This window comes from Zonotrichia albicollis, chromosome 1 (genome assembly GCF_047830755.1).
Source record: "Zonotrichia albicollis isolate bZonAlb1 chromosome 1, bZonAlb1.hap1, whole genome shotgun sequence".
NCBI lineage: Eukaryota > Metazoa > Chordata > Aves > Passeriformes > Passerellidae > Zonotrichia > Zonotrichia albicollis.
The window spans coordinates 20,663,579-20,689,410 of NC_133819.1; the positions used below are offsets into that span (position 1 = coordinate 20,663,579).

Here is a 25,832-nt window from a genome sequence, read left to right on the forward strand (position 1 = left end):
GTGCGGTCATTTTTATCTATAATATAAATAGTTTTATAATATACCTTTTATGAGACAAAACACAGGACACATTGACTATTACTTTTTAATTCAGAGAAAGAGCTATTGAAGCTGCAGCGGCTTCAATACGCCAGCCACGGGGCAGGGCTGCCTGCCCTCGCCGGGCAAGCCCCGCACCCTGCTCCCGCCGCCGTCCCGCAGGGCGCCCCTCTCCCCCATTAAAGTTTGGGCAGTTTCGACTCCCTCGCTCCGCCACCCTCGACACAGGGAAGCGCTGCGGGAAGCGCCCCGAGGGGCGGCCGGCACAGGCCTCTAGCAAAGCACCCCGGGTGCCGCCCTCACGCCGGCCGAGCCCGGCCGCTCCCCGCCAGCACCGGCGGGCCGGGCCCACGCGGCGGCCGCGGCGGGAGGGGGGGCCGATGGCAGCAGCGGCGGCGGCGGCGCAGGGCTGCGGGCGAGGGGCGGAGCGCAGAGACCCTGTGGCTGCCATGGCCGCCTCCCCCTCCCCGCAGCCTCCCTTAAATACTATGGGGCCGTAGCTGCGACGGGCGCCGCTGCCGAGCGCACCATGCGGGCTGTCATCGCCTTGGCCGCGGCGCTGGGCAGCCTGCTGCTGGGAGGCTGCCTCCTGCGCCTGGGCGGCCAGCAGCCCCTCCGCGCCAGGTAGGGCGGCCGGGCGGCCTCGCCCGCGGTCCGGAGCCGGCTGGGGAGGGCGGGAGGAGCGGGACCAGCCCCGCGGGGCGCGGCGGAGCCTGGCCGTGCCCTCGGCTCGGTCTGGGCTCGGCGCGGGTCGTGGGCAGGAGAGCGGCGCCGCTCTCGCCGGGTGATGTTCAATCACTGGTCCTGACAACTTTTCCCGTCTCGCTTGCCAGGGGCTGGCAGGAGGACGCAGGAGTAGCGGCTGTCACGCCGAAAGTGGTGCGAGCCCTCAGGTCTCCCCTGACGCCCCTTCCCCACACCGAGAACAGGTACGGGCTGGACGCCCGCTGGTGCGTCCGTGATGTCGGGTCTGCAAAAGCAGAAATTCGCCTTCGCTCCGGTTCATTCTCGCTTTTGTTTCGGTAGCTTGATCAGAGAGAGCGTTAGAGATTATTAGGGCAAATAGCACTTTGCCTTAACTATAATGAATTATCTGTCCATGGGCCCCCTTATTGACGGCTGTCACTGCCTTTGGTTTCGAGCCCAATAAAATACTGCGTAGAGCAGTTTTGTTAGCGTACCATGCAAAAAGTGCCTGCTGAATGACACGTTCCAGGTATCTTTTTATTATTCTTTCCAGGAAGGTGGAGCTGGGAAATGCTATTACTGTTTTTGTAATCTGTATTTAGTTAAAAATGCAGATTTATCATTTACAATCCATTTACAATGAAGGCAAGACATATGAAGCCTGTTTAGTTTTGGGTTGGCATTGTACTTTATGGGAGCCCATTCATTTGATCCTGTGTCTTGACCCTCTAGATCAGTGTAGATTTTTGCTTTACAGCCTGTTATTTTATACTGTGAAATTTAATGTGAAGGTACTTTGTAAAATCAGCTGTGAAACGTTGTGCCTTACATGCAGACTTCAATACTAATGACTATTGTTTTTATGCTCTTGGGTTCCCACACACTGTAGGAAAACTAAGAGTGCAGAAGATGGTGGTGTAATCCACACACGAGATCAATACTATGTAAGAAGTAGTTTTGAAAAATTTCTTGTTTCTTCTTTTACTTTATATGGCATTATTACTTTTGCAGTTACCATGACTATTATATGTTAATATATATTACAGTCAAAAAACACAATATAAAAATCAGAAAGAACTTAAGAATTGGGTCTTTCACAGAAACTGTGATGTCCTGGTTGTGTTGAAGACGATGGTGACAGTGCAGTTAACCTTACTGAGGCCACCATCTCACTAAATCTAGCTGTATTTGGTAGCCTGTGCTTTCCGTAAGTGAATGCAAGTGATGTTAGTTGCAGTAATGATTGCAGTGTACCCTAACAGTGCATTTCTTATATGTTTCTGATGAGATACTGTTGTGCTCTTTCCCTCAATATTTAAAACTTGCACAAGCTGTAGTTTATAGCATCTTTCAAAGTTAGAGTGAAAAAAAAGGAACAGAATTCTCCAAATGTTCCTACCTACTGTTACGAGCTTCTAGCCTGCTTCTCTTTCCTGTTCTCATTTTTTCCCCTTTCTGCTTTTTTTCCCATCTTTCCTCCTCTTGATACTGGTTTTTTGCAGTATGTACTGTTCTGCTTTGCTTTTTTTGGTAGCCATTACTCCATTCTTCCTTCCACTCTGTTTTGGGCTGTGTCTGTGGTTTCCCTCTGGCCCATCTCCTCACGCTCTTCCCTACTAGTTTCTGAGTTGCCTCTCCTTTCATTCAGCTCTCTGTGTTATACCATGGAATTGAATTGACTAGAAATGCTGATAGAGAGCACTTCAGAGAACAGTCTATTTCCCATCTGCTCTTAGTACACTCAACTGGAGCAATGAAAGTAGAAACAACACATACCAAAGAGGTCTGAAAATCCATGTAATTTTTTTAACCTTTGTAATAGGGCAAGTGAGATTGTGATTTTAAATATGTATTTTTCCTTATTCTACTTGGAGGATTTTGACACCAATTTGAAGCTAGTTTTTGTCAGCTTGAAATTGTATTTCTTCATGACTAAGTGTCTGCAAAAGTGTGTCAAGTAAATAATTCATCAAAGAAAGTTTCAATATACTCAAGCTCCTGTAACTGCAGTGTCTTTGGAGAGATGTCTTGCCAGCTGAATCCGAGAGTGGATGTGCTTTCTCACCTGACTGACTGTGCTCAGTAGGCTGGCCTGACAGGGCTTTGTGGTGCATGTGTGGCTAATGAGAAAGGAGGGAGAGCTGCTGGACTGGACTGACCAGGAGCTGTTGGTTCATCCAGAGAGCAGCAGGACTGGGCAGGGAGCCATGATGGAGGGGTTTGATCCAGGCAGCAGCTGGACTGGGCCTGGCTAAGGGCCATGCTGGAGATGCTTGATCCAGAGAGCATCTGGACTCATTCAGGAGTTCAGAGCAATCCCTCAGTGATGGAGATGGATGGTCTGGTCAATAGGAATTAGATTCCAGTGTGCTGTGGGGTAGTGTGGATCTCCTAAACAACCCCGATCATTTGAGTGGCATTGCTGTGTTATTGGCAGCAACCTCCTTTCCTGCATAGGAGTAAGAGGATGTACGTGGATGTTTCCAGGAAAGGAAAAAGAAAAAAAACCTAGGCACTATCCTTGACCTCTAAGTAAAAGTAATCTAGACAGTCTTCACAGTCACAAGCTAATCTTTTTTATCATTATTTCCTTTGCTGTTGGAGGCATATTTGTAACCAGACATCTCCCAAAGAATCTCTAAGGTCCTATTATTCTGTTACCTTGCAGTATTGAAAGCTAATCTGTTCTTTTACTTTGAGTAATACTTTTAAAGGATGAAACTGAAGGATGAAAGGATGAAAAGCAGAGGATTGGATCAGACTCTCTTAGATATTTAGGCAGATATTATGTGCAGCAGTGTTTAAATACATGGTGATCAGGCACCTAAAGTTCTCTGGGGATCTGTGTCTTAGTAAATAACCTTGATGATGTGGTTTATCTCTTAGAGGTTTGTTGCTTACCCCTTTTTCTTGTTAAGCCTTAGCTAATTGGGGCAATGTGACTGCCTCTACAGTGCGACTTGCACATCTAGTCTTGGGCTCATTTCACAGCCTACTGTGCCTCTTAGTAGGGTTTCTTACTGAAAAAAAAAAAAGGCCACTGTTAGTAAGATATGTCTAGTAACCTCCAGACTTATTGCAGCATAAATGACACTGGTTCCATGAATAATATGTTCTCTGGCAGATTTCTCCTATCTATGCCTCATACTGTCCTCTCAATTTTTAAGCTGTAACTGTGAGTACAATTTCTATTTTCTTAACTACAGCCTTCTTATATTTTCAACAGTACAACCAAAAAAAGAAGTCTTGCATTTTTCTCACCTTTAGATCCTTGGTCTTCCCTCTCTCCTTTCCTCTCTCCCCAACTGTTTGTGCAGGCATAGTTGTTTGTTTAGTGGTTACATTAATAGTAGAACAGAAGACTCAGTGCTGCTAGTGCTTATCAGGGGGAAATGAAAACAGTAAGAGAAGCTAGGCAGTATTTTTTTTGTTATGAAGCCCAGGGTGTGCTAGGTTAAATTTAGGAAGAAATTCTAGCTGCTATTTTACTACCCAGGAATATGTAGCAGATAAATCATGCCAGGTCCTGCATGAGAAGTCAAAAAAAAGGCACTATTTATGTATACTTTATATAAAAGAAACAAGGCAGCAGCACCCTAAAGAACTGACCACCATAGCTCTGTTAGTCTGTGTTGCTAGTTTTAAGGCATTCACTTACTATTTCCCCAGCTTGCTTTCTGTCTTTGCAGGTCCAGGGGAAGCCCAGTGTAAAGACCACTGAGATAATTGAACAGTGGGAGGAGGTGATTGAGAAGCTATGGGTAAACAAGTTAGTATTAATACAGTGTTCCATAGTGTTGATTTCCCCAATTCCTCTCTCAGCAGCAGATCTGTATGCAGGCCTAGGAAATAAACAGCTATACTTAATTAACAATGCTACAGAGACCTGTACATTCTGTCTCCTGACAAAATACTGCATTCAGGCAGTCAGAAGGGGGAAAAGAGACAGGCTAATACCACAATTATGGAGTAGCCTAGTATACTGCACAAATAATTTACTATGGTTCAGATTAGTCAGCAATGGGGGTCCACTTCACTAATTTTACTGGTCTCTTGATATTTTGCCCCTTCACCCCAAGTGATGCATGCAGATATATTTTAGGAGCATATTTTGAATCCATGCATCATGCATTAGTTCTGTCTAAATGAATAGGTGTTCAGTTGAAAGCTGCTGCCAGGACATATTTATGTTCTGACAGTGGTGAAATGTTTCTGTTTACTTGGTCCAAGTGAAACTGCTCTGTCATTCTATTGTGTGCCCTTGTAACATGATTTTAGTGTAAGTACCTTATTCTTTTCACTTCACCTACCATGAGATTCTGAATGTTGCTTGTCATGTTACCTGTCATGCAGTTTATGGATTTTATAAATAAAAAGTATCTGATGTTATACATAGCCCTGGTGAATGTACTGGAGGGTCTTTCAAATAATTTCAAGATGCAGTTTGTGTTAAAGACCTGATTTAGCATTCCTTAGAAAAGCAATACCTCTATAGGAACTCGAACGAAGATAGTAGGATCAATCCCTTTAACAGTTGCTGTGATTAATGTTTCAAGACAAATTCTTACTCCTGTGGTTTGATGAAGCAATTTTTATAGTCCATTTCACCAAGAATTTAAATTGTGTATTGCCTTATTAATCAAGGTGTTGTGAACTTTAAAAACATCACTATATTCTTATCATCTGATTAATTTGAAATAGTGTCAAAGACAGCACTTAAGAGCACCCTGCCTATAGAAGTATGGATTTGGGGTTTTTTAATAGTATTCAACTAACAGATGATGAGATTCAAATACAAATTAGTCCCTTCAAGGGAGAGATTAAGACAGAAGATTTTCACAATCTGGATAATGCTATTCAGTGCCATTTTGGTAGAATGATAAAAATGTGTAATTTTGCATACAGAAGTTATCCTTTTTAGCTGGAGATGCTCAGCTGGAACATGTTTAAAGCTCTTGTGCTGCTTCAGACAGCCAAGATCAAGAAGCTATAGAAAAGAGCAACAATTTATTATGCTGGGTGTGGCGTGAATAGCCCACGAGTGGGATTTTCCCTTACTTTCAGGGTGGATTTATTTACTAGGGAGGTGAAATTTTTGTTGCTTTCACTGCTGCCAAACAGTTCAGTTCTGAGAAATTTTGACTATCTCATCCCACATTCTCTGTTTCTACCTGATTTTGAGGGATATCTAGAAGAGTGACCTTTTAATCTTCGTGTTACAGTGTAACTCACAGCAGCAGTTTTTCCATCTGCCTTTTTTTCTTTTCTTGTCTTCCCTATCATTCCTCCGTCTTATGCCTATTCCATTTTCCTACTCTGATAACTGGGTTTGGGTTTAGTTTTGTTTTTAAAGGGTGTGCCTTTGCTTTTCCTTCCTGTACCTTTCTTCTCCCCCAGAATGCTCTCCTACTTACCCCTCTGTCTGGTGATTTCCTGCACTAAGGTTCCCTGTTGTCTCAGGACTGAATGCTGCAGGAGCAGCAAAAGGACTTTCCATATAGTTTCTGTCTTAAGATGGAGTCAGTACTTGTCTTAAACATTTTACAGTTTGAGGATCTGCTGCCTTCCTGAGAGCAAGATATAGAATAAAAACGTGCTGATAGATAAGCACATGGTCTTAATCTACTGTGGATTTATTAACGTACAGATGGTGTACTTCCTGAGTTTCTAGAATTACCATAGGAAGTATGTGGTCCTCAAGCTGTTCATATATGATTAAAAAAGCCCCTGTTTTTCAGATTTGGTCCAATGAGATTGGCTTTGAGAACATCTAAGCCCTAGGGAAAATACAGCTGAAATTTCTCTGTATCATCAGTTTTATGAGTTCAAACCAACAGAATGTTTCTACTTCAAGTTCTCATTTAGCTTAATAGTTCACAGAATTAGTTGAATGTAGCTGATAGCTGTGTTATGAGGCACGTTACTGATTTCATTGCAGAATTTGTTGTGCTGCTCTAAGTAGTGAACAGACTGTCATCCACTGGGTCAGGTAAATTAGTTTAGTGGTAAATGTTGCCTTGCACAATTGTCTGAAATGAGCAAAAATTTAATCTGAGTTTGATGTCTGTGCAACTTTGCCATGAATAATGCAGTAGAAGTCTGGACTGTCTCTTGCACACCCATCTTATCTAAGTGCAAAAAGATTTCACTCAAGTGAAGCAGAGGCTACTCTGACAGTGAAACAGAAATTCAGAAATTTAACTTTTAATGGAATGGGTAACTGCTTTATATCTCTTGAAAATAAATTGTTTTAATTTTGTGCCTTTTGCACCACATAAAGAGGGTTAAGTAAATTTTATGTACAAAAAGCCACAGAAGAAGCATTTTGGTGTTCTATCATGTGGCTGTAAAAGTGATTGTGGGGCTTTAATGACAAAACAGAATAGGGATTTATTTTGTTCTCTCTTTTTTCTCTAACTTCCCCTTTTTTGAATTTTTCAGGTCTTGAAAAGGATTACCTAAAAACAATTGTGTATTAAAAAAATGAGGCAACTTGCTTGTGTTGATCTTAGGAATTTTTGAAAGGACTAAAAAATCTGTGGAGTAAAGCTTGTTTTTGAGAGAATATTTATTCATTGCCCCACAGATCTCAGGACATAAATTAATAGGAAGCTGTAAGGACTTGTAATGGTTGTCTGCACTGAGTTGTGCAAGAATGTTGGTGCTCTGCTAATGCCCCTTGCAGGGAGCTGATCAGACCTAGCTGCCTGCTCTGGCTTGGTCATCCACTTGGCATATTCACATTTTAGGCAGTCTCTTCTGGCCAGTGGTGGCTCAGAGGGGCTGGGGCCACTTCTCAAATCAGCATATCCAACATCTTAGGTTTTAGTTATAATGAAAGGCTTATTTGCAGCAGTAACATGCACTTTGCTGTTATCGATTGTTCTTTTTTTTTCCTTTCTGTTTCTTTAAGATGCTGTTTAGACAGCTAAACTTTTGCCTGTAGCCATTTCTCTTATTTTAAGCTGCAGCTGCAGAATAATCATTTGATGTTACTAAGTTAGAAAAGCAAGAGACAGGAAGCATGAGAGGAAGTAGTGCTACCTAAATTTGTTTGAGAACTGGGAGGGGCCTACCTGGTTGTTCTGCATAGACAGAACCATTGAGAGCAAGCTGCAGTAAACCTGTGTACATACATTTTTTAGGCAGAATATTTGCTAGCACTTGCTATGGGAGGTCTGCAGAGTTCTTAGCTCTGAACTGTGTGCTCTGAGAGCCTTCTGCTATTTGTATTTCACTCCTTGAGAAAAAATGAGATAAAGAGCTGTATGCAAAGGCAGCCAAGGAGCTCTCAGTAGGCAGTGCCAGCTGTTACTATCTATTGGAGTCACTGCAGAACTGGAAGGATAGAGGTTTATGTTGTGTTGTCTTACTGTTTCCCTCAACAAGGGGCATACAGACTGGATACTTCCTCAGGGGCACTGAGTGTATACTGGGAAGAATTTATTGGTGGTGGGAAGAAATGAAGAGGGCTGTTCTCTCTCCTTGGCAGCCTACATCCTGTGGAAATTGCTACTAGGGGTGACTAACTCTAGAAAATTCATGGACAATGGAAAGAAAAAGAAAGGTGGTTCTTTCCTTCCCTGTCAGCTATGACTATGAGAGTCAGCTCAGTAGCAAAATAAGTATTTATTCTTTACTCTTCAGTCAGTCTGTTCATCTGAAGTGTTTAAGAAGAGAATGCTCAGGAGAGAACTTACTGACACCTGAAGGGAGGGTGCAGGGGATGGAGCCAAGTTCTCATTAGTGGTGCTCAGTGCTAGAACAGAGGCACTGCTCACCAGCTGGAACACAGGAGGGTCTCTCTGACCATCAGGCATCACTTTTTCACTGTAAGGGTGACTGAGCACTGGCACAGGCTGCTCAGGTAGGTGATGGAGTCTCTGTGCTTGGAGATATTCAAAAGCATCTGGTACAGTCCTTGCTCCCCCTCTCTAGGTGGCCCTGCCTGAGCAGGGAGTTTGGACTAGATGAGCTCTGGAGATGCCTTCCAGCCCCAGCCACTCTGTGGTTCTGTGGCTTGAAATGGCATCTTTCCCAAGCAAGTCTTCAAAATCAGCTTGTCAGAAACCTTGTTGCTAAGGGGTCTCCATGTTGTAGCAGGTGAAGTTTTGGTCCTTGTCAGTAAAAGCAGTGATGGCTCAGAAGCACAAAGCAGGAAGGGCTTTCTCTTGTGTGAGTGCCTCTGTGCAGAGATGTTTCACTTGTTCTCTAAGAACAGCACACGGCCCCTCTGCCTTCTGTGTTTCTGCTTCTGGTTTGAGCAAAAGGCTGCAATGTCCAGGGGCTCTGTATGGAGTGAATCAGTGGAAAGAAGCAAAGAGGAGGGGGAGGTGGCAGGGAAGAACATGGTGAGGGGCAGGGAGAATAATGCCAGAGAAGAAGTCTTTAGGGTAAATGGCAATCTACAGAGTGGAAGGCTACGTTAGAAGAGGGTGATTGTATGAGATTGGACATAGATACAGGATGAACTGATGTGAATGGAATCAGACCTTGGTATCTCAGTCATTTACTACATTTACTACAATCTCATTCTTCTACAAGGACTGCCCAGAGCAAGAGGACCACACAGGAGTTTGGTGAAAGTAAGACAGGAATTAAAGATACTATCTGACACTTCCCCTGGTTCCTTTTACAAATATTTGTTCTTTATGTGTAAATAAAGAATAAACAAGGCAGGAAGTATTATACTTGAATCATTAAGTTAAGGTCAAAGTACAAAGGCCCTCTTCACCTGTGGATGAACTTTCCTGTATATATTATATTCACTCCAAATATTGCATTTCATCAGCAATTTTAGGAAACCACATCTGCTGAATATTTACTAGTGAATATTTTAAATATCTTCAAAACTTAATGTTCAGGAAGCTTTCAATTTCATTTTTTTAAAATTACATTTGCTGATTACAGTGTAAAGTGGAAAATATAATTCAGACTATAAAATAGTGTTACTTTAAACAACCACATATTTTATATTGCCTAGCAGAAAACTCTCTTTTAATAACAAGAACTTCACAATAGAAGTCCATAAGGTTTCTTTAGTAATGTTTTCAGCTAAATCAATGGTTATTAATCCTATTGGCATAATAAAGTAAATGTGACAAAATTGGTAAAATATGTTCTCTCTTCTAAAGTTTATTGCCTTTTCTCCTCCTGCTCACTTTTAACAGAACAACTCATAATAAAAATGGAATTTACCAGTTTGAACAGGCTTCAAAATGTAAGGCAATTCAGGACAACATTTTGTCATCATCTATCAAGAAGAAAAGGTAGGTGTTTGCTGTCCTTTCTGCTTTGTTTGTTTTAAATAGAAGGGTAAAAGATTGTCCTTTTTTACATAATTCTTGTTTATTAAAGGGAAGCTATGCAACAGAAAACTGAATTTGTTCAACCAATGTTTGCTGCTTTTTTTTCTTTTACATGGATAAGATTTATTTGAGGTGGGATTTTAACTTTTTTTATTTTCACAATACAAGATTTCTTCTTGGCATTTAGCAACAAGTTATTCACAAAAATACTGAGTAGAAGTGAGGGGTATAATTTCATTTTTGAGAGTCTTTTCCCTGACTGGTGAGCACTCCTCCTTTTATGAGCAACTTCAGTTTTCCTATATCAATGCACCAATAAACAAAAGGATGCACCAACAAATAAAACATTGAAGGTAAGAAAGGCTTCCCATTAGGACTGAGTTGCAGCTTAGAATGGATGGTGCCATGCTGTCTTTAAAAGTGGGAGCTTCCCTCCCTGCTCCCCTCCATTTGGGAAGAGAAATAGAATGAGAAACAAAAGGTGAACTAAAAACAATTATATGCCTTTCCCTATTCAAAGTACTGGAGAATTCAAGTTTTTACCTAATGCCAAAACAGCATTAAATGGTGATTTGAAAACATACTCTGTCTTTTCTGCCCCCTCCTCACTTTTTTATTGCATTTCAAAACCTTTCACATCTCTTTAAATCATCGTATTTCCAGCATTTTGTCTTTGCTCTTATTATTGCTTCTTTATTTATTTATTCATTCTTTTTCCCTCCTTCTTTACAATCTCTTCTTCCATCATTATTCCACTTTTTTCAGCAACATATCATTGAAGTTTTTATTCTTTTGAAGGGTGCTAGACCACTATGTTACTGATGCACTGATAGTGAGAGCTGGAACACAGACTGGCAGAGGTAAAATAATGCAGTTGACTGAAAACTTGAGAGATTAACACCAAGGGGAGGAAAAGCAGTCACTGTATTGCTTTCAAAATCCACTTGCAGCAATATAAATGCAGTTGTTTATCCCACACATTGCAAAGTTTTGCAGTCTTTGGAGATGAGCTCTTCAAATGTTCATTGAGAACATTTTGGAGCTGAGATTATGGGAGAAACTTTACAAAGTACAAGACTTTTATTCCATGGTTAAAGAGAAAGGGGTTGTACCATTTAATGAGGCAGAAGATGAACTGGGTAGGTAGGAAGAGAAACAGATGCTTGGGAAAGAAAAGGAGCAAGGGATTGCCTTTTGCCATGAATATTGCAGCCATTGACCTTCACTGAGAGGGGCTGCCGGGGTTTTGTTGCTTTTTCAAGCTGTGACCCATGGGTGTGGTATATAAATGCTTTATATTACAGTTCTAGCTTTGGAGGGACATTCTGGAAACTCCTGCCTCTTAAACTGGAAGAAAGAGAAAGAGAAAGAAAAAATTACTAATTTAAAGCTTGTCAAATGATTTAATAGTAAGAAATGCTATGTAAGTGGGAAGTTGTTGTTATTATTATAGCAAGTATGTGCTGGTGGTGACAAAGAGCCTGAAGTGCTGAGTTTCGCTAGCAGTTTTCCATTTTTATTCTAGAGCAACCCCTGTGTAAAATCTCCTGAGGGCTTATAAAACTGATATTTTTTTTCTGGTAATGTTAAAACGTCCAGAGGCAAAACAGAGCCTGCCCTTATTTTGCATTTCATGCCACAGTTTTTCTTTTTTATTTGTTTGTTTCTTGAACACAAACTGCCAAGTAGAAATGTGTCCTTTTTTTTTGCTCCTGCTGCTCAATCTTCCTTCCAATTCAAATACCTTTTTTGCAAGCTGGTATTTAGCTTTAGTAAATAACCAATGAGACTGCATCTGTCTGTTCTGACATTTTACCTATTGTCTCCATGCTGTCTCTACAATTTGTCCTTGCTATTTTCCTTTAGATATCTTCCAAAAATTAGAAGATACTAATACTTTGTCAGTGCTTTGAATGTGCATAGTAATTCCACCTTAGCCACTGCAGTTAACATAGAAGGTCACTTCTTACCTGACAAATAGTCTGGGGGGGGAAAAAAAAAAAGTCTTCCAGGTGTTATTTGTCAGTCAGGCTCATATAGTATAAGAGAGTTTTCTAGGACAGCAAATTATTATAATGGTTGTGGTGCAGGTGGCAGACAAAAACAGGACAAAAAGACACCATGTTTCATTCATTCACTCTTCTCAGCACTGTAATCATTGTGTTATCCAAGTATTTTTATGACTCAATTTACCTGAGCCTTTCTTTTTTATCTTAATAATAAAACCGTTTTAGCATCAGTGAGTATGTGCTGGAGGCTCATAGGTGCCAGTGGAAATCTATGTAATGTGCCAGCTCTTTGAAATGGAAGAGTGGAGAAGATGACTGTCTGGGTTACAGCAGAGTCATGAAATGATTCCCTGATAGCCTGAACTGATTTGTTTGGAGAAGTGAGTCTCCAAGCCTCCTTTAAAGCAGGAAATGCTAAAATTAGCTTTCTGGGAAGAATACAAAGTTTTCTGGGCTATAAACCCAGCTGCAGCAAATCCCAGAGTCTTTAAAAATTATTTCTAGGAATGCTGTCTGTATTAGAGTTCATTTGGTAGAAACCTTTTACTGGTGTGAGCAGATGCCTTGCAGAACTGCCACAGTTGGGAGCTCCTGTCCCCCAGGACAGCGTGCTGGGATGTCTGTGCTGCCTGTGGTGCTGTGCCTGCTGGTAAAGACAAGTTCTGACAGACCAGAGTGTCCTTGTAAGTCACAGGAGGAGCTAAACTGAATGCATAGGGCGAGCAGAGTTGGTGTTCTGACTTGTAAAGACCTGGAAATGGAGCTTTTCTGTGTGAGCTGGTGAGCTTGGATAGCTCTGAGCAAGAGCAATTCCGTCCAGTAGAGACAGCTGTGGAAAGGCTGCAGTGTTCTTGCTTTGTAATTGGTGCTTTACCCAAAGTGCATTTTCTGTTACAAGTATGAGAGGGCCCTTACAGTTTCTGACAGAGAGGGCCTATGTTTCCTATGAGATCTTGGAACTGGCATTATGGATTATGCTTTCATTCTTCTCCCTACCAAATGTTTCCCTGTAACTTACTAAAAAATTGTCAGTCAGTGCAGTTTCTTTCTGAAGAGATGGTAATTTCTCGTTTCGTTTCTGACTCTTATCTTCAACTTATCAATGTCTTTATGCTAGAATTTGCTTTTGCTATATTTTTTTTTCTCCTGGATAACTATAGTGTAAGTAACTCTTTGTGGTCTGTTGTCCTATTAATGTCTGAAATTTTTTTGTAAGTCCAAGCATCTAAGAGTGATTTCTTGTTTATATTAAGAAATGAAACCAGATGAGCTACTCAACATCAGAATTGGCTATTTTGGTTTTGTGCTTTTATCTCACGTTCACCCCACAAACCCTCCCTGCCCTGCACTCCTACTGACCCTTGTCTGTCCACATCGTGACTCAATTTAGGGATCAGCTTCAGCAGGAAGGTAGTTCCATTTTCTGTGGCTGCAGTTCCAAGGCTGGTAACATAACAGCAGGCAGCTGCCAAAATAGGAGGGCCTTGATCCCTGTTTGTCCATTTCCATCACTCTTTGCTTATTCTTGCTGTGGACTTAGACAGAATCTTTCTTGTCTGGTTTAACACAACAAGAAGAAAATGTATGTGCATATAATAATCCTTCTGGATTATTTTTTTGCCCTGGTAGTAAAAGTGGCCTATGAAAGCATTTAACAAGTGCAAAACCTGGCAAACGAAAAACAGGAGTGGAGTCAGGTAAGTACCCATAGTGACACAAGGCAGTTGGACTGGAAGGAGGAGGAATGTGCTGGACCAGGTCAGATCAGCTACAGCTGCAATGAAACTAGTTTTTTCCTGCTTCTGCTGATTGAATTCTCTTGAGTTGTGAAGGACTCAGTAGAATCAGTTTAGTTATAATCTCTAGTTCCGTTTTGAGTTTGCTAAGTGTGGAGGATGAAATTTGTACATGTTGTCACAGATGCCAACTTGAGCCAGAGACCAGTTTTAATGCAAATTCCTCTTCAAATTATAATTTATTTTTCTGTGTGGAAATTGGGCATGATTTTACTTGGGGTAGGATCAGTGAGTTACCTTTAGCAATTGCAGTACTTTTATGAAGCAAACAATCTGTTTATTTCAAATGTGGAACAGAGAGAAGGAAGCTTTCAGATAATTGACCTCTACTGCTGCATCCACCAGACATTTTTTTTAATGTTGCTTTTTATCAATTCTCATGCTCCACTTAAAAACAAGTCAAGTTGCCATCCCAACTCTTGTAAAACTGTTCAAAATAGACACTTCCAAGTGACAGCTTGAATAAACTCATGAACGCTTGGATCAACACTAAGCTATTTTTGTTAAAATAATACAAGTTAGATCTTGTATGGAGACTTGGGTCCTATAGAATTTTAACCATGACATCCATACCTTCTTTTCTTCCTATTCCTCCAGTTATCTTAAGTCAGTTATTGTTTTTAAAAACCTGTATTATAATCCAGGCACAAATGGGAGAAATAGTAACATAGAACATGAAAGCCAAAAATGTCTTAATTCTTTTGACTTGCATATTACAAAGTATTTAGCTTGTGAACAAATTTAAATCTCTTGAATGGATTTTCAAGAGCAGAGAGCTTTTTGGTTATATGTAGCAATGTAACCAAAGTTCTGGATCATGTAAAATAGCAGATAGTTTTATTTTACACACAGTTTAAAGGAAAAATTACATCTGTAAATATTGGTCTAATGCCTTTAGATGATTGAGCTTTGGAGATTCTATTAAGTAAATGAAAGAACAGGCATAAGAAATGTTATGTTTTATCTTGGCCAGGAAGAGCCACTTTTCAAAACACTTTATGGTTTAAACCACTAAGTATAAGAAAATTATTTATATTATTTTGGAATTTTGCACTTGAGATGATTTCTAAGAGTTTCAAAATATTTATGGTCAGTTATGTGAGTTTGAAACAAATGTACTTTTGAAACTTTCTGAAGTTCATTAGGACACCAGTACTAAGAAGAGATGTTTAATAGGTCATGCTAGTTAAATGAGGATAGTGCTGTTACAAATTACAAAAATAAAATAGGTCATGGAGTTCTAAAAGCAATCTATTATATATGCACCATGCACATTATTATTAATAAATGCACCATTTGAATGTTTTTAGAGACTGTTTCTAAATATATATACATATGTATTCTAGTGTTTGATGTTGTTTCCTTTTTTAGATACTCAGAAGATTATTATCTTCACATAGTCACAAAACTGCAGAACTGCACCTGGGTAAGGAAACCAGAAGAATCTACAAAATTCAGGTAATTTTCATTGTCTCATTAAGAAAAACTGTTTACCCTAGATTTTTCTAACACGCTGTAAATTTAAATATTCCCTTTTAAACAGATAATTTTGTATTGCTTGTAGTAATTTCTATCAACTTTTTGATGCTGGGGCTCTTCTTGTTTGGTGGAATTTAACTGTTGAAACTGAGTAGAATTAAAGAACTACATAAGTAATTTCATTTATATCCACAATAATGAGTGGTAAACTAACTTAAGTAGAATGAATTGAAATATTTCTGACATAAAGCCTACAGTGTTAAAGTACTGAGGATGTTATTTTGTCCATTTGAACTAGCACTCTGATAAAAGGCTATAATGAAGCAGTGTGTTCCTCACTCCAAGACTATTGCCTCTATTGCAGAAGTGCCCAAGGCACTCATTAGGTTTGTCACTGCATGCCATGGCCCCTGAGCATGACAGCACGTGATTCCATCTGTCCTTCTTTGGGATGGCACAGAAGGACGTGCTCAGTAGGGATGGTGGGCTCTGAAAAGACTAAACTCTCATTTGGAAATCATGCTGGTTTTAAAGAACAGCTTCACTGTGCCATCCCTGTTTTCTCCAGGGAAAAAAGCTCTCTTGATTTACATTTTTACATAGATCATAATTAAAGATTCCGTCATGATTGTTAAAAACAAATAAATGGACTTATCTTCCAACTCTTTGGAATTAACTAGCATTGAGAGCTTAATATCCATATGTTCATCATGATCCCTTTGGAAGAAGCAGTTTTGGGGTGGTGGGGGACAGGGTGAAGGGTTTTGTGCACCATAAAATGCTGTGTTTGCTGTGTATCACAGCGGACTAATGGTGTTTCCCAAAGCTGAGATAGGAGTATACACAGAGTTAGAGAAACTGTATTGACTCAGGCAGGCCTCAGCTGTGCACAGAGCTATCAGCATGACAAGGAGCTGTAAAGCAGCCCATTCCATCTCAGAACAGGCAAGTGTCTTGCACAGAGTTGATGGGAGATGAAGCTGCTCTCACCTACTCTTCACCCTGCTACATTTGAACTTTTTGTTTTCCAATCTATTTTTTTTAAACTTCTCTTCCCTCCAAATGGACCAGCCATCACATACCAGCTATTTGCTACTGCTTCTGCTGTACTGGGTGTTTGAATCAGTGGCACTGTAGCCACTCCTTTGTCCAGCCTGACTTCTTCATTTATTGCTTATACAATCTCCCCTCCACTGGGTCACCTTCTACATCTTCTAGGCCTATGGCAAACAAGCATCCAAAACATCATATAAGACTGGAGTTTAAATACAGGATGCTTGCTGTTCCTCATGCTGTCTTTGGTTTCCAGCAAGGAGACTGGGTCATAAATAGTCAAGGTAGGTTATGCAACCAATGATCAAACTGGAAAAATTCAAAAGAAAAATCTGTTGGATGCACTAAGCCACCAAAAAGTGTGGACTCTATGTACATTGAGGTGATCTTACTAACTTTAATTTAGCTCATATACCAAGCAGAAAACCATCTTTTAAAATCCATGGTTCAGCACAGGCTGGACAAACTTATTACTGAATCAACATTCAAGGGCTGTGCTGTTATGGTTTTCTTGGTTTTTAACATCCAAACTAGCTGGAGTATTAGCTAGTTCATATGTACATAACCCATGCTGCAATTCTAATGACAGTACTATGTATTCTGTTTCTGACATTTCATCTGATTTGATGACATCAAAGATTTCCATGACTAAGGACTGGTGCTTTGGTTTATAATAATTCATGGCATCATTAATTATTATTTTGCAAAAGATGGGTGCTTTTGCATAAGTCTTTTCTTTCTTTTTTCATTCTCAGTCTTCTCTATTGTTTTTTGGAAATAGTATATTAAAATTTTACAGTTGTCCTTAATACATGACCATGCTGGAGATTTTCAAGGCTCTTAGTAGGTGGTCATTGGAGTCTTTAAAATAAAAAGATGTTAAAAAGAAAACCAAATTTTATTTAAAATTTGCTGGCTAAATCTCCATGCTTACAGAACTTCCAGGCTTATTTATCAGACTTAAGCCTCCAACTAGCTTTGAGGGGCACTTCAGCTGAAAAATGATGCATTAATGGAACTATGGGGGTGAAAAAGTTCTAGAGTTGTAGTGAAATAAATGAATTAATATTCGCTGAGCAGTAGATCTTTCTTTTTTTGACTTATCCTTGTGTCAGTAATAGCTGTGTAATACAAATATTTTACAGTCTGAAAATCTCATTAAGTAGTAGATAAACGCACCCATTTGCAGAAGAGGAAATTAATCTCTGAGGGGCTGTGCAGCAGAAATTGGGTACTACAGCCAGCCACCTTCAGCAGGAGAAACTTGAAGCTGTGTCACATTATTCACCTGGCAGTGCCACCAGAAGTCTGCCTGCTCACAAGACTGCAGAGAAGCTGCTTAACTTCTTTTCCTGTTTGTCCATCTGTTAAATGCAGTGAACGCTTAGATGCTTCTCAGGCGCAGTGTCAATTTTTTGACATCTCTCTATTTTCCTGAAGTTCTGAAGAGCGGGCATGCATATTTATAAGGGATTTAATGTCTTATGCTTCAGGGCATACACTAACCTCTAATTAATAAGGTTCAAGAGCAGCTTCTCCTGGGTAGTTAGTTTTTCAGAGAAGCTTTCCTGTGTTTTCCTTTGCAGCTTTTACTGCTGGCTTCCACTGTGCTGCTAGTGGAGTGAAGGAATCTGTGATCTAAGCCAGTAACTCCTGTGTTCCTAGAAGACAGCACTGTGTGCCAAGGAGTACACATCCATTCACATTGTAAGCTGCTCTCCCAGCAGATCCAGGCCAAATAAAAGAATATAAATTAGAAGTGCAGTTGAGGAAAGAAATACTTGTCTTTTTATTTGGCAGAAGGGTTACAGCTGACGGCCATGTCTAACATAAACTACAGGTTTTTTGCCAATTCACTGTTGGAGAGCAGAGTCCAGGCTGACCCTCTACTACCTGGCTCAGCTTTGTCATGCAGCTGTGCAAAATGTGTCCATTGTTGTCAGAGGGCTGCCCTTTCCCAAATGGCTCCCTCTGAAGCTGCTCTGCTGTGCTGGCTCACGTGCTCTTGGCTAGGCTGCTCTCTGGCAGCGCTCACTGGTTCTTGATGGCTACGTGATGTTTACACATGCTTTCTCAAAATCAAGAAGAATAAGGAAGCAAGTACAAGCCATGATGTTCTCTTTAATACCTCCCATATTTACAGTCACTCTTTTGTGGTTGATTTTTTTCCAGACTCTGTCAGGGAACCAATCTTCTGGCATTTCACTTATTATAGTGTCAATAGTGATGACATCAGCATTGTCAGACATAGGCTGCCCTCCGAGGAGCAAATGCAAGCACTTGGTTCATTGCTCTTGAAATCTAGTTCAGATTTATTGTGCCCCATAGTAGTATTTGTCAGTCATTGTTAAAAGAGTGGTGCAAGTAGCATCCTACTAACAGTGATTTTTGGAGTCTTCTCCAACATTTATTTCTAGGGACATATAGAAAACTATTCTTTTATTCTGACTTTTCCTTTATAAAATTAATCTTCTCTTGACCTTTTAAAAATTTATTTTGTTCTTTATGGCTCTTCAGTCATCTAGCATCCTCCTCAGCCTTTTTTTACAAGCCCACCTGAATTCTTCCTCCCTTTTCAGATAATCAGCTCTAACTTGTTTTAGACAGAACAAGTGCTAGGATTTCTTGTCTGTAAGGGAGAAACTTGGTAGAAACTTGGAAAAGTGGGGAAAATAATCTCACAGCTGCCTGGAAAGGTTATCCTTAAAGGTCTAGGGAAAAAAAAGCTGTGCTGGGTAGCTTTCTCTGCAAAGGATCTTCTAGCTACAGTCAGCAGAGTCTCAAGTTCCCTAGGTAACCTGAATATTAATTATTATATCAGTATTCTTCAAAGGTTTTCCGCTTTAAAGAAATACTTCATTACTGCAACACATTACGGAGCCCAGCTAAGTGCAAGCTGTAATTGTTTTTTACACCTCCACATCTGTCTGCTTTACAGACTTACAGGCTTAATTTACTCTCATTTGGGGCATACACCAATGGTATCCAATAATCTGCAGGTTTTCAAAATAGTTGTGACTCCAGCTTTTGCAGAAAGCTACACAACATTTAAAACAGGCTTCAAAATGAGGGGAGAAAGGCTGAGCACATGCTGTGTTTCAGAGAAGCCTCTGAGCATTGTATTTCTGGGCTGTCTGAGCTTGAAGCCTATCAAACAGTGCAGTAGCACTTCAGGAGTGACATCACACTGAAAGTGTGAGCTGTGCCTACTGGGCCCTCTCCCCATGCAAAGATCATTCCAGACAAACCTTATTTGCATCTCATAATGAAGAGAGAAGGATATTCCCAGGTGTAAAACACAGCTTTAAAATTCCTGATGTTACACTGCAGTCTAGCTGGCAGAATGCTGCCCCCAACCAAAATATTTTAATTTTTTTCATTTTTAAAGTAACATTACTACTTTAAAAAAAGAACATGTCTTCTTGAAAAGAAGAGATAGAAGATCCACCATTTTCCATGTCCTGTTATTTTCCATCTTCCTTTTTATTCCACTTGACCACTATTACCCTTTTCCCACTTTAATATCTCTTATCAAAAGTGTATGTTAAACATTCCTGCAGATTATAGAATACCACTTCTTGAAGAGATTAGTTTTGTTGCAAACTACACTGTAACCCATATAACAGTATTGCTTATCACATCTGTGAACTGCAGTGAACCCCAGCTGAAACACAAATAAAATACACTGCAAGGTCAATTTATGCTTATATAAGCTCACTCCATCACATAATCAATAGCTTTTCTAGCACTAAACAGATCAATATTTTTGGTGTAATCTCTGAAATCTTCCAGTTTACAAGAAAGCTCACAGAGCTCAGACTGCAGAGAGATTAAGAGTACATTTGCTGCACAGATTTAATAGATGATCTGTAAAATAATGAGTATATATTCAAAGACATTTTGAATGTCTCCTATTTCAGGAGAGAAGAAGATGGGTGGAGAGATAGTAATTAGTGACAGTTTGAAGCAAGGCTTGGATCTTTTAATTGGTCTACAGACTATTATATACTTTTCTAAAGGATGGAGGATTCCTATAAGTAGAATCTAATTTTGGATTAGTCTGAGCTAATTATGTCTTCATGGCAGACTCTTTAAATAGTCTTTGGTTTGGAAATTTTATTACACTTTTTACATATTCATCCTTGATTTCAGATTCAACCCTTTTGGCTTTCTTTGTCTTAGACATTTATGATATTACTTCATTTGTAGGCAATTCAAGGGCTGTCAGTGTAGCATTCCCCTTCAAAAATGTTCTGCTTCAGATATCAGATTTAATCACTTTTTTCTTAATTTTGGAATATGTCATAATATGCTTCATTGTACTTTGGTTGACACATTGACATGGATTGATAAGAGCCTGGAGAAACCTGTGTCATTGTCTAGAGCCCCCAGTGCAGTACAGTAAGATAATTGCTTCCTCATTATAAAAGATTACAGCAATGGACATAGATAAAAAGTAGTCTTCCTGTTTGTAGTTGTGCCCTTGAAATTTTGCTGTTACACAGTGGAATTTTTTGTGGCTTCTTCTACTGCCACAACAGTCTCTGCAGGATGAAACCTTAAAGTCTTTGATGTCTTGACATGTACAGCATAATAAGTCACATGAACTAATGATTACAAAGATCCAAGCTAGGTAAAGTATTAAAACAAAATTAACAAAACTTTTTCTGTTTTTTAGTAATCCATGGACTTTTGTTGCTTGAATGCTTTGGTCTTTGTTCAAATGATCTTGTGAGCTGTGCTGTGATGTCCACTTAGCTCACAGGAGTTACTGCTTTAAATATTAGCTAGCTTTAATTTGTGTTTGGTTCTCTTTTATGTGATTTTTATTTTTTGTGTCTAGGGTAACTGAAAATCCACAAGGAGATACATCTATGTAAGCATTACTGGTGTCAGTAATGTGTGGGTGCTTTATAACAGGGCTGATATGATACTGTTTTTGCAAACAAACATTCACTTTATAGATGTTTGTAAATGATGACTTAAAATCAAATAGATTTACATCATTACTGGAAAAAGTTTGTCCTCATCACTATTAAAATATTCCAGTTGTTGAAATTTTGCACCTTGCCTAGGCAATTTCTTTTAGTCTTTCTTTCCTAATACTGAACTTAAGCTTTCTTTAGAGCAAATTAAAATCGTTTTCCTCACCTTTCCCACCATAGCCTTAAAGGACAGTTGAGCATCTTTTATTTTAACAATGTTTTGAATATTTTGATACTTTGGCAGCATCTCTCTCCATCCATTTTTCTCCTCCTCCCACCCCAGTTTAGTCCAGTGCATAACAACAGTGAAATATTCCACACTGTTCTCAGCAGTGACAAATGCCCTCAGGCCGCAGCTCCACAGGCATTGGTGTGCATTCAATGGAAAAAGTTCAATGGAATGGAAGTTTTTAAACTCTGCAGAAGCTTTTTACATAAAGACAGATTTCACACTCATTATAGATTCTTCCAGTATTACTCAGAGTAAGGGCAGTGCTGGCTTTTGAACCAGCTGAGAGAGTCTGCTAAGCCTTGACTGACCACTGATTGTTTTAGCCCTTGTGATTGGTCCACCCTGAGTTGTTGAAGATGTTGAGATGTTTGCACTATCTTCAGGATGTGTGCACACTGTGACTTGTCAGCAGGCATGTGCAGCTTGTTCAGAAGGCCTGAATCAGCTAAGATGCATATATTCATACTAGCACAGAACCAAGATTTTGCTGCTATCTTGGCTACAGAGCAACTGCAGGAGCTGCAAAGAAACTATCAGCATATTTAGAGCATGTGTATTCCACTAAATACAGTGGACTATCCATATGAAGTGTTTGTTATGCAGAAAAGTTTGGAAACGTGTAATCAAGGCAACAGCCCTCTGTTACTGCCAACAGTTCAGCATGGAAAAACTGCATAGCAGCTGGAAAATAACATTATTTGGCTCATCTCACAAGCCATACAATTTTGGTAACTTTCTTCAAGATACCAGGATTTTTGTAAGGTGTCAGTGGCCATGAACCTGAAGAAATTATTTGGATGCCATAGGCTCAAAACTCTGTACCAGCTGAAAAACAATGCAAACTTGGGTTCTGCTTCCTTTGGCCACAAAGGAAAAAATTCAGTGAAAGTGTATGGTGAGCAACAAAAAACATTCTTCTTTGCAACTATATTTGACTCTGTGTTGTCTAATGTGATCAGAACTTCCCAGATAAATGCAGCACACCCCTCCACTTAGGTTATTGACTAAGGTTATGACTGTACTTACTGGGTCCTATGAGATATGTATTACCTGGCAAAATGGTGTAGTCTTTTATCAGGTTCTGATTTTGTTCCTCACTTATTACAAGTGACTGTTCTAGATAATGCAGTCAAATCCCTTTCTGCTTATCTTGGCATAAGAAATATCTGTGTTTGGAGTTATGCCTCAGGATTTAAAAATAACTCTTAGATATCACTCAGCTCCAAATCCTTGCAGGAGAACTGTTGGAGGAGAAGGTTTCTCCAAATAAGAAACTGTCAGCAATAACCTCTGCTACAGAGGAGATAATTTCCAAAACTAGTGCCCTACGAAACTTGGGTACTTTGACTCAAGCATCACCTTCAGTCTGCACTTGTCATGCATGACTGGATCATAGCACCCTTTGTTCTAGGGCAAGCCCACAGTCTCTGATATAAGCTGAACTTAAACCTTCTTACTGTAAGCTACATTAGTGTTCTGAAAGCTCTGAGATGGATGCTCAGCCTGCAGAGCAGCATCCAATCTTCTGAGAGCTGCTTCCATATCTCAGGATTTTCTCCCAGTCAGAACAGACAATGTGTATCACTTCCTAGTCCAAAAAAAAAAGTTGCTTCTGTTTGGTGCTGTTATGATTTGAGCCTTGTTTCTTATCCCGCCATCTTAAGTTTCCCTCTCCCCAGGTGGCACGATACATGAGTTAAAATGTTGTCTTGGCTTTGTAACACCTCACACAGAGCCCTTGTAGGATACATGCGTTAATCTTAGGAAGCAAATGCTCTTCAGTGAGTCCTCAGCTCCTGACAGACCAGATAAGAATGACATTAATAGTCTGATGAAATTGCAGTAAGAGATTGCTTGAACTGCCCAGTCTCTACCCCTTGCTCATCATTTGCTGTCAGTTGTAGATTAGCACGTGTCAGAGCTTGTACAAAGTCCTGTGTGAGCAGATCGCTGAATTCATTGCCATGGGTGTGGCTGTCTGCAGTTACATGCATTCCCACTGGAGCTCTGTACAGGGATGCTTGGGCACAGTGGGATTCTGTGTCATGATTTGATCTAAGTGAAATGTTTCTATTGTTACCACCAAATTTTAGCATGGATATTTGTCATTATTCAGTATGTATTCTCTTGTTCTTACTGTGTTTCTGGACTAGCTTGGCTCTGTTTTATTTTCTCAGTGAATCCATAATTTTAATTTAAACTATTACTTTCTTCTTAATTCTGATACCTGTTTTTCGTCCACACTGTTTCTGCTTTTATTGAAGCACTTTTTCTTGTGGAATGAGTAATAAAAAGCAAAAACATGTCATCTCTATTAATGAATGGGATCTGTTATCAGCTTGCTTTTCAGGTCTGGTAGGTGTCACACAAAAGAGCTCTTTTACTAAATTTGGCAGGAATATTCTGGCATTATTCCTTCTCCTCTGAATGTCCAGTGGTCGACACAGATAACGTTTAGGCCTACTTCATTTAGCTTCAAGAAAATAAACAAGGACATCAACATTAAGGGTTCTGTGATTCCTCATTTCCATGTGAGTGCCAGGGAGCAGTGAAGGACAGCTGCTTCCTGAGGGACAGGGTGTGGGATCCCAACACAGTAACCTGGCCATGGAGCAGAAACTGGTACCTGGGCTCGTCCCACCCCTAGCCAGGAATAGGGCAGCCATAGCCCAGGCATCCTGGGAAAAGGATGGACACAACTGGAGACTGGCCCTGCTGTGGTGTTGCTGGGGCAGTGACTGATGGCTTTGGAAGATTGTAATAGGGTCTTGGACCCTAGGCAGGATGGGAACAGCTCCAGGGTGCTGGGCAGTAGGGAGGCTGGGTAGTGCCCTGAGGACCTGACAGTGAGATCTGAATCCTCTTACTGCTACAGTGTTTATTAAGACTAGAATGAGCTGGCTATAGCAAAAAGTGACAAGAAAGAAAAGCAAGTATGTTCCAGTCAAAAGTCACTGTTTCTGTAATATCCAGTGTTCCCAGACACCATCATTTGACTCTACTGCCTTACTGCACCCTTTTCACTTTGCCATATATTTCAAGTAGGATACTAGATACACACAGAGAACTGTTTCTCACCATTGGGTGTCTCCTGACCACTGAGCACAGTCACAGTTCCATCCACAGCCTTGGACCTTGTGGTTCTCCTTAGCCCTGCCCCTTAAGGTCTTGAGCAGGGCAGTGGGAATCACCATGCTTGGGGAGGGGAGTCAAATGCAGCTTAAGGAAATCTGAACCCTACTGGTTCCTCTCTCAGGAGTGTCATTTCCTGGTTACTCTCTTAGTGTGGGTGTTTCAGATCTGTGCTGTCCCAGCACTCAGTCTTTCCCAGTGTTCCTCACACTCCTGAGAACCTTGCCTTGGAGGAGTTGGAGAGCTCAGTATGCAAAATGTGTTAATATATACCAGTAAGTCACAGTAAGTCATCTGACAACTGAAATCTTCCTTCCTTCCTTCCTTCCTTCCTTCCTTCCTTCCTTCCTTCCTTCCTTCCTTCCTTCCGCCACTTCCGCCACTTCCGCCACTTCCGCCACTTCCGCCACTTCCTTCCGCCACTTCCTTCCGCCACTTCCTTCCTCCGCCACTTCCTTCCTTCCTCCCTCCCTCCCTCCTTATTTTGACCATTTTTTTCAAGAGAGGTGAGATTGAGAGTTATCCCAGACGTGTTCATTCTTTTCCCTGTCTTCCAAGAAACATAATCTTTAGGTTTTTCTATGTGCTGGACTGTGCTTCAGTTACATCAGAAACATTAAATTATTATTATTAACATTTTATAATATTTATAATAATAATTAGTATTTTATGCTATTTTTGTTATTGTTGTATTTTCTGTGTCTACACTGTTGATAAAGTGAAATGCAACAACTTCTCTTAGCTGTGTCTTACCCCATTAAAGTCAGCTCACTTTCAGGCAGAATTTAGCTTCTAATATTTAACTAGTTTCAACAATTTGTTTTACTTTACACATTGAAACAGTATGAAATTAAACTTTTCTATTTGGCTGTAATGGTAAATTTTTTTTCTTCTCAATTAACCTTCAGTGTGGTATTTTCAAAATTCTGGGGAATTCTGTTATAAGACTGTTTTCTCTTAATTGTTCGTAGTTCTCTTAGTATCTCACCTAATGAGAAAGCTGTGTCCTAGCAATTGATACATAATGTCTGGCCATGAATATTTCAGCCTTACAGACTGAACATCCCACAGCAGCAGAGAGGACATTGTTGCCTATAGCAAAATAAATTGTA

At 40.2% G+C, this 25,832-nt stretch overlaps 1 protein-coding gene across 1 annotated transcript in view; it reads left to right on the forward strand.

The window, feature by feature from the left end:
* The first annotated feature begins 367 nt into the window (after window positions 1-367).
* Window positions 368-25,832, forward strand: part of ST8SIA6 (ST8 alpha-N-acetyl-neuraminide alpha-2,8-sialyltransferase 6) — a 45,064-nt gene continuing 19,599 nt past the window's right edge. The window contains exons 1-4 of the mRNA XM_014269949.3: window positions 368-663; window positions 873-968; window positions 9,897-9,995; window positions 15,211-15,297. Of these exons, the coding sequence (XP_014125424.2) occupies window positions 569-663; window positions 873-968; window positions 9,897-9,995; window positions 15,211-15,297 (377 nt within the window). The 5' untranslated portion in view covers window positions 368-568. The remainder of the gene's footprint in view (window positions 664-872; window positions 969-9,896; window positions 9,996-15,210; window positions 15,298-25,832) is intronic.